Source organism: Alligator sinensis, unplaced genomic scaffold, assembly GCF_000455745.1.
Source record: "Alligator sinensis unplaced genomic scaffold, ASM45574v1 scaffold1338_1, whole genome shotgun sequence".
Taxonomy (NCBI): Eukaryota; Metazoa; Chordata; order Crocodylia; family Alligatoridae; genus Alligator; species Alligator sinensis.
The window spans coordinates 469234-479026 of record NW_005842713.1 but is presented as its reverse complement, the minus strand read 5'-3'; the positions used below and the strand labels follow the sequence as shown (position 1 = coordinate 479026).

Below are 9793 nucleotides of genomic sequence, written 5' to 3'. Positions count from 1 at the left end.
CATGGGAGAGGGCATTTGAGATGACCATCCAATAATTAGATTCTACACATGGAAAATTAAAGCAAATTGATACATTTTCTATGCTTAGAATCTAATTACTTGAGGGGTGGTCTTAAAATTCAGGGTCATCTTGGATTTGGGTAATGATGTTATCTTATTCTGTCTACAAAATGGGAATAAACTATACCAGAATAACTGCATCCACATTGCCTAAAGTGCCTCATTTTCTACTGTATACAAGGCTATGGTGGTACAAATTATTCCAAAATTTGCAAATCTCTGGTCATAACGAATATTAACAGCAGTAGAAAATGGACCAATTTACTGATTCTATGCTTATTATTCATCCATTACAGCAAAAAAGTAATGCCTGATTCTCTTTTTTGCTGTTTCTGCAGATATTCACCATACACTTATACAAAATAAATTCACACTAGGCTTAAAACATTAGCAAATCTGACTGGTAAAAATTGTCATTAGTGCTACATGACTATAAATTATTACAGAAGGAGGACTATGCTGGAGAGCCAGACCTCTTATTGCTATTACAAAAACTTAGATTTGGTTGTTCATAGAACAAATGTTGAAAACGCACAGTATTACAGCTAATCCTTGGGAAGAAAGTGCTAGTCTTCATACATGTTAGCACAGACTTTTACTTCTTTTGAACATTTTGGCCTTTGAACCAATTTAACATGTTTGAAATGTGACACGCTTAGTTTCTGCATTGCCTAAAGTAATATTGTATAAATCAACATTAGCAAAACTTAGCACAGAATTTAGATCAGTCAAATAATTAGATGGTTTTGTCACTGCAAGCCATTTAGGAAGTGAAGCAACACATGGAAAGTTAAGTCTTACAGATTGTGCAAGTTGTTCTGCATCATTCACCACAGAAGAAAGTAATGAAGTTAAATCACTTCTTGCATTCCATTAACCTTTATCTCTTTCATATAAAAGCTTTGCCATAGATATGGTCTCTGATTGGTGCTATACAAAACAGAAGGGAGAGTAATGTCTTATGGATGTAATAAAAGATGTAAATAGGGTCTGTTTTATCCTTGAAGAATGTAAGCACAGCTGCACAAGGAACCTTGAGGAAAAAAAATTTTGCCAGCTGTCATCACATACTTGAACAGGTGTTTATAAGAAAAAAACCCCCTCAAAATCTTTACAATGTCTAAGAATGGGGGAGGGTTTATGATGTCCATTTCCTACAATAAATTTTACATAGCACCTGTCAACCCATTTTCAATTCACAAACTATGAACCTATCCCACAACTGCACTGCAGGTTTAACATGCATGTAAGAGTCAGCCTTTATGATTTATAAACACTGTTGTGTTCTTCTCCAAAGAACACTTGCATTTCGGTGGGTCATTGAATGGTTGTAAGGGGTAAAATAGCCATAGGATACCAGAGAAAGAGTATAGGCAAAACAAAGTGTGTCCCAGTTATTCCCAGCTAAGAGGACACTGCTAACTGGTGTAGGGTAAAATGGCCACAAAAATACTCTAGCATGGGCAGGATCTAGGGCTTGATATGATCAGTGAAGACAATTAGGGACTTCTCAGCAGTAAATTGACACAGCAGACATTATGACTTAGGATATTTAAGCAAGACAAATTATTCTAGACAATCCAAAAACTGACCAAAACTTTTGTCTGGAATCTGCACCAAACCAAAGCTTTGCAAGATTGAGGAAATGTGTGGTGAAGATTTGTCTGAATTATTGCATTTCATGTAGATGAAATCCTGCAGCTCTTCCTTCCAGCAGACTCTGGATAATACCACAAGAGGTTGTTTTCATATTGTGTCTAGCAGGAAGCAGACAGAACATAATTTTACAATCAAGAAGACAAAACATTTTTTCCAATTCCAAGTGAGTTTCACCTTTATTTTAAGGCAAAGATTCTACTCAGTTCTCACTGTATTAAAAATTGAATGATCAATAGGAAACTTACAAACAGGAAAAGTCTGTAAGTATTAATCTCTCTGTCAATCGGAGATGATTCTAGCCAACTCCCCACCCTAACCCTCACCCAAAAAATCAGATGGACAAGCTAAGGTGACAAGCAAGCTACTGCAGTGTCTAAAGAACACTTTGCAAGAGCAAGTGAATCTACTACCTGTGAGAAGTCTGTGTTTAATTACTAATGGTTCTATATAAAAACACTAAAATAAGTAAACTTTCAGTGCTACAAAACCCCAAACCCCAATTTTTATTTATGTGAGTTGTCCTAATATACTATAGTCATTCCAGGTGTAACTGATTAAGTTAGTGGAATTACACCAGGGTACACACAGCCTATTGACATGAATTGAACTATTCATTTTAGGTAATGCTAGAAGAATTTGTCCCCAAAATAAATAATGTTTAAACACATGTGTGTGTGTCTATATACAAATAAGCCATTCATGTATGTCATATAAACCTAAAAATCGGAAAACATTAATACTGTAATTCGCTTCTGCATGACCTGCATGCTCTGCTTCAAGATGGATCTAAACTCTGCCATGACACACTTTGGTTTCTGGGAAACTAAGAGAAATTTAGAAGTTTTTATTAGTACCCTGCACAAAAGGAAGATAGGAGGGCTCTTTAATATAGCATACTCTTTAATCTAGCACATAGAAGCAAGATCCACTGGCTGGAAGTCAAAATAAGGTGCTTTTAACAAAGGATTATTAAACACTGGAACAGATACCCAATGATTCAATAAATTCTCCCTCATTTGGACCCTGAAAATCAAGTCTGTTAATCTAAAAGATGTTCCATATCACATTATGGAATAAGATGAAGGACTACGACTAATAAGGATGGACTGCACAAAGCATGTGAAAATATGCTTTAAGGGGAAAAAGGAGCTCCTTGTCACTAGGAGTAGTCCTCATTCAGGGTCCAGATTTATATATCCCATTTTTAATTACTTAAAATTACCATATTGGGGCACAGGTTTCCAAAAGAACATAAGGAATCTTGAAGCACAGCTGTCAATGAGACCCGTGCTCCAAAATCCCTTTGACACTCTACTCTATTTTTATGCCTTGAGCACTGCTATATTTTTTTGGATTCCCAGGTCCCTGTGTTTGTTCACATTATAATTGATATGTGAAACTTTGACAGACAGATAAATGCAGGTTTATAAGAAACTTAAAAAAATATATAATCTCCTCTTTGTTTATGGAGTCCAAAGAACTGAAGCCTGCAAAGAATATGTACAAAGGTAACCTATACCTAGCTCTCCATCACCTTGCCTCATCAGGGCTGGGGTGACATGGGCACTAAGGTGCATGGTTGACAAGTTGCAAGTTTGAGGGCACAGCAGAAGCACTCCAGGTCCTTTCAGATTTCAATGAATCTGCAAAATTCTACTAAGTACCTTGTCACACAAGAACATGAAAAAGGAAAGGAACCTTACCTCATCCATGGCAGTTCTTGGGAAGAAGATGCAGCACCCTCTACCCAGTTGCAGTAGAACATCCCCATATTAATTCCAAGAAGGCCTGAGTCATATAGAGATTTTTCCACATTGTCCAAAGGCATGAATTACCTCCAACAAAGCTCCAGCTAAGATATGCCAGTACGGCACACACTCTGCACCTCCCCTTTGGGTGCCTGTCAGTATGTTTTCTAAACACGTCTTTTGTTGTTGTTAGCATGAGTGCACTTAAAAGCAGCATATAGTTAAGCACTGAGAATGCTCACTGTTTTGTGTCTTTTAAAATCCATTCCAAACACGGCTCTATGAGCAATTAAGCTAACTCTATGGGATACATTTGATAACAGATATTCTTTAGTTTGGGTGACAGTTAACAAGCAAGTCTATAATGAATAATAAAGTACTTTTTAGTAACCCACAGTCCCTATTCACTAATGATGTATACTCTGAGTAAGGACTATTTTTGTGTAAGTTCAACAGAAGACTCTAACAATGCAATCCTCTTGTATAACTTGCACAAAATAGGCATTCATCAAGGAGGATTACTCTCCCAAAATGGGACTCTCAGAGGCTACGTGCTGCGAGTGGGGATGCACTATTCCAGACAGGGGTGGAGACCAAGGAAAAGGCATGGATCTAGCTTGAAAATGCATGCTGTGTCAATTCATAAGCACAAAAGAGATGCTTAGATGGCGGGGGGGAGGCGGGGGGTTCCCTGTAAAACTGGTTGCAAAAGTTAAGACAGCCCCAAGCACTTCTGTGGAGAGTAAGAATAATCTATGTTGAAAGTGGCCTTGGCAATATTACACGGGTAACATTTTTTTAACCCTGGGTTGCTCTTTGACAGTTTTTCCAAGGTACTAGGAACAAACAGTTCCCAACTTTTCTACAATGTCAGGCACCATTCCATGTTTTTGCCTTGATCAAACATGTTCTTTTCAGCCCTGCATATTCTGCAGCTCTGCCCTAACACCGCCCCCCGAACATGCCAGATTTGGCTGTAGCTCGGTCATTGTTCTTCACAGTTCTCTAACTTTTCTTTTGCTTAGCCTGTATTTATCTCCTCTTTCTATTTTCCCACCTCCTTGTATAAAAATTAAGTTGCCATAGGAATAATGTCATGAGACATATCTGCATCTTAGCAAAATCCAAGTCCCCACTATGACTTCTGAATTCCTGAAATGCTCAAATTCCAACACAAGGTTGTTCAACCCTTCATAAGTAGTTAACACTTTTTAAAATTATGCTAGCCCTGGGTGAAGCCATGTCTCTATTCTCAGCTCCTGCCCTCCCTTCCCAGAGCCACTCTTTTCTATGGTATAATTGTACCTTTCAGTCTGATTGATCTATCTAAACTGATTAATGAAATTGTCTTACAGGTACTTTCTGCCCTTTGCTCTCCACACCAAATAATCCCTTCTGTTCCTCCATGGTCCTGATGAAACAAAAGTTTTAACATCAAAATCAAAGGAACACTTAAAATAATTAAAGATCAACATCTAATATAAAGCAGAAGATGTGTCACACTGAGCCAAATCACAGGTCCATCCAGCCCAGCCTGCTGTAAATCACACTGGCAGAGTTGATACTACAGGAAAGAGGTGGGCTTGTCCAGACTGCCCCTTTACTTTGTTGGCTGCAACCCCAACTTTCATATTTGATATCTAGTGATGGACTCATCCTGCACAAATTAGTCCTATCTTCATTTGAAGTTGGTGAAACAATCAGCCTCAACAACATTCCACATTAATTTGTGGTTCCATACATTAATTACATGCGGAGTGACAAAGAACTTCCCTTTGTTTGTTTTAAATCACTTCCTAATAATTTCATTGTATATCCTAGGTACAGACATTCAAAATAGTTCTGGTATTGTAAGAAATGGTAAATAGTAAATGCTTATTTCCTTTCTCTGCACTATTCATTATCTTACAGATCTCTATCCTAACCCTCACTCATCTTTCTCCAACCTCATATGTTCTAGCCTAGTTTCTTCAAATGAAAGCCTCTCCATTATCCCCCTCTCCCATCATCCTTGTTGCCATTTTCTGTACCTGTTTTAGTTCTATTATATCCTTTTAGAGATTGGGGAACCAGAACCCTCAGAATTCAAGATGTAGGTATGCCACAGATTTATGCAGAAATATAACATTTTTTATTTTGTTTTCAGTTCCCTTAATAATAACTATTTGCCTTTTTGACTGCTGCTGAAGACTGAGGTGATATTTTGAGAGGACTAACCACCATAGTTCCAAGATCTGTCTCGAGCATTACCAGCTAATGTAGGGCTCATCATTGTGTAAGTGCCTCAGGTTATTTTTCTTATGTGCATCATTTTGTATCTACAAATATTGAACTTTACCTGGTGTTTTGCTGCCCTTTCACTCAAATGCACAAGGTTTTTCTGCCATTCTTCAGAATCAGCTTTGTTTTTAAGCACTTTTAAAAATGTTGTATATCGCAAACTTGGCTACCCCACTCACTATTCCTGTCCTTTTCCAAATCATTTATGAACATGTTAAATAGACTGTGTTAAACAACATAGCCACTTGAGCTAGATACAGACATTCAAAAAGCCAAGGCAAAATAGATCTAAGTTGCATGGTTTTCTGTAAGCAGCATATTTTAGATCCATAGTGAGCAGAACACACATTCCCCCTTTTTTGCGGGGAGGGGGGAAATCTCAGGCTGCCTACCTTAGACTGGGTTCTGCCATTTTTAAACCAGTCTGTGGTTGCCGAACTTCTATTCTATTATAGGTTTAGAGACTGGTTTTCGATCACGTTTACCAGTAAAAGTGTAATGTCTGTACCTGGCCTCAGGAAACCCCACTCCTAATCTCTCTCCACTGTGAGAACTGACCATCTATTCCCACTCTTTGTTTCCTGTCTGCTATATATCCACAACCTGAAATATTATTCTTCCTTTTTCATTTACTTATTTTTTGGAAAGACACTTCCCAGTGGTGCTGGTTGTGGTAGTCGTGGGGATATTTGTGAAAGAAAGATAAGTGTATGCAAGGAAAATGATTTTTTGTAGCCTGGGAGTCATCTGCAAGCTTTCATCCACCTTAGTAAACTGATCTTTTACAGAGTAATTGACAGAATCCAATTTTAACATATTGATCACTATATTTTTCACTGTGGTTATAACATCTATTCTCAGGTGAAGAAGTTTTTCTTATTGTGACTTTTTAAAAATAGAAAGGAGGTCAGAGCTGGTAAAAGAAAACAGATAAGGACCTACAGCTTTACAAGAAACTTGTGATTTTAGTATTCACCTTGAAACATTTTAAAGGGACCAGATTTCTGCTCGTCTTTTGAAAATTAGACTTCTTTTAAGGTATGTCAGAACTTTGATACACCCATAGAGGATCTCCTTTTCAAAATGTAGGCCAAGACACATTGTACTACTGATGACCATGGAGCACAAGCACTTTGTTATAATGGAATAAAGAAAATGCAATTTCACCTTCCTTATTACAGAGGCGATGCATTTTATAGCATTGAACTGGTCATACAATACATACACCATCAAAGTCATCATCCTCCAGTAAGTGTGAAACAATGTCCTATTTAGAAATATATACTGGAGATGATGATATGAAAAGCATTAAATATTTTAAATGACTTTGATAATATTGTAGCTGTGTAATAGTTGGGTTGGGTATAGTTCAAATAAGATTCTTAAGCTATCAATCTCTAAAGGCTTCCTGGTAATACCCTGTTTTGAAACAAACTTATTTTTTTCTTTAGAGCTTGTTTTTTGGATTTTACTTCTGTTCTTACAAGAATAATTAAGTAGGATCTTGCCTTAGGGCTGAGCAAAGGAAGACAGGGAAAAAGACAACAGCCAGCTTACTAAATACTGGCATTTTAGCCAGACACTCTGTTTCACACTTCAGCAGAATAATCCATTGCACTTTGCACATCATATGCTTATGAGTCAAATGTGCAGGTCAAGAAAAACAGCATTATGTATTTTGTAACAGCATGAAGTCATTAGTATCAATCATCTTTTTGTTTCAGTTACAATTTACTGTGGATAAGAAAGAACAAAACATTTTGAAGTATAATAGAATACTGTACATTTTAGTAAGGATGGGGAAGGAAGGAGAGTGCAAACAAGACCCACAAAAATGATTCTAGTGCTAGAGAAAATGCTTTCCAGTAAGAGACTTAGAATGCTTAACCTTTTTAGTTTATCAGGAAAGAGACCAAGAGATGACTTGATTTCAGTATATTCATCTGTTCTTCCCAGGAGAAAATGCAGGGTACTAAAAAGATATTTAATCTAGGGGAGACAGGGAAAACAACAGCAACAAAATTGTAAAAACTCACAACCCTCCCCCCAAACAAAAGAAATAAAAAAGAAACAATAGCTACAAATGGCCAAACGCATTTAAATTCAAAATAAGGCAAAACTAACTTTTTAACAACTGGATCGAAATCCAGAGGTAAATGATGGATTCCCCATCTCCCAGCATCTTTAAAACAAGACTGGATGCCTGTCTAGATGATGCTCATTAGCCAAACACAAGTTATGCTTTAGTCAAATGCAAGTTATTGGACTCAGTACACATGGTAACAGGATATCCTGTGATACACAAACTGGGTAAACTAACAGTCCATTCTGGTCTGAAATGCTGCGAATCTATGAAGTATATTTCCAGATAACTAAATTACTATCATTTGGTTTTGTGTTTTACTTAGATTTAGAATCTCTGGAAAAAAACATACCTTCAGTTTAAAAGCAGCACAAAGAAAATACCTTGCTGATGGAAATCATAGGTTTTAATTTAAGTAAGATAAATATCAGCCTACGCTGCAGTCAGGAAAGTAAAGAAAAAACTCCATAGGTGTTAGTTGTGTTAAAATGTTCAAAATATCAGTTCATTTTAGAAATTCTATTTGTTAAGCAGATGCCAGGGAGAATGGTTAGGACTCAAGCTTTCCTACTGAAATTTTTAAGATTCGACATGCTTAAAATAAACATTCTCTGGTAGGTAATAGATGATTTCAATAATTAAATTACTTCTAGTAGTTCATGGAGGGAAAAAAAGAAAGGTCATTCCTTTAAAGCTTCTGACACCTTCCATTCATGTTGAATACTACTGTACCTCTGAGTGTTTTCTTTGAAGTCACTGATGCTACTAGGAAAATAAACTATGGTGCAGGCAAATAAGGGTGACTCAATCTGGTTCATACTTTGTAGACATTAGACCCGATTCCTTTGGCTTAATCCAATTTGCCCTTATGTAACCACTGGGTTTAAAGGGCTTGCTCCAGATTTACACTGGTAGAGGAAGATGCTGCTCAGTGCTTCTCTTGCCTAACTGTTATCTTACCAGTTTGTAAGCCCTGTTGGGACAGTTTTACTAGCTACGTACCAATGAAGCTGAGATGATAGGTCCTCAACTCCTGTTTCAAAAACTTAAGCAATGCCTAGCAAACTTTTGAACCCCAAATGGTATTAAAACAAGTTGTCTGGGAAAAGCCCATGAAATTGTCTTGGGAGCCTGTCATATTGGGAGCTAGGTTTAGCAAACACAGAAACACCCAGGGTGTCGCTGTTGACTTCTGTTGTTGAAACAGAAAAAACCTAGGGCTGCTTCCAGCACATAGGGGATGAGCAGTAAATGAGGATGTCTACAGGTGAAGAGGCTGCACCCCTGCTCCCCCAGCTTGGGTTGGGACTGCTAAATGGGTTGGAAAGGAGAATCTGAAAGGGACCTGGGATGATCACTAAGACAGAGCCCAATTCTCAGCTCTCTGACTAAACCGCTAAAAGAAAGTGTTTTTTTTTACTAGTTGTGCACCAATGAGGCTGAGGTGCTAGGTCTTCCACCCCTCTTTCAAAGACTTAAGCAATGCCTAGGAAACTTTTCAACCTCAAAATGGTATTAAACCAAGTTGTACAGAAAGAGCCAATGATTTTGGCTTCCCTCTACTTTACTTCCCAGCTGAAAAGTTAGCTCTGGAGGACCAGCGGGGAGGAGGTGGGGAAAGGGGAAGGCACAGGCGATGGCAGTAATTCTGAATAACCAAGCCTTGTGGGCAGGGGCAGGGACACAGACGCAGACAGAGACAGGTGGGGAAGGGGCAGCGGTACTGGCATCAGAAGCAGCCGGGCAGAGGCAGGAGTAGAGCCAGGGGCAGGGAGAGAAAGAGGCAGAGACAAGGGCGGGTGTAACTGGCCCCCGTGGAAAGCTGTGCAGGTGGGGAGGCAAGGAGCAGAGCAGGGGGAGCGCGGGGAAGGGGAGAGGCCGGAGGCGGCGCTCACCTGCAGGTAGGGCTGGCCCCTGTCCACGCCGCCCAGGGCGATGTCGGCGCGGGCCCTGCCGCCCGCGG

At 38.7% G+C, this 9793-nt stretch overlaps 1 protein-coding gene across 1 annotated transcript in view; it reads right to left on the bottom strand.

Moving 5' to 3' along the window:
- MOXD1 (monooxygenase DBH like 1) overlaps nt 1–9788 on the bottom strand; it is a gene marked incomplete at its 5' end in the record, with an annotated part of 69105 nt that extends 59317 nt beyond the window's left edge. The window contains one exon of the mRNA XM_006034242.1: nt 9726–9788. Coding sequence (XP_006034304.1) covers nt 9726–9788 — 63 coding nt within the window. The remainder of the gene's footprint in view (nt 1–9725) is intronic.
- Between the last annotated feature and the right edge of the window lie 5 nt (nt 9789–9793).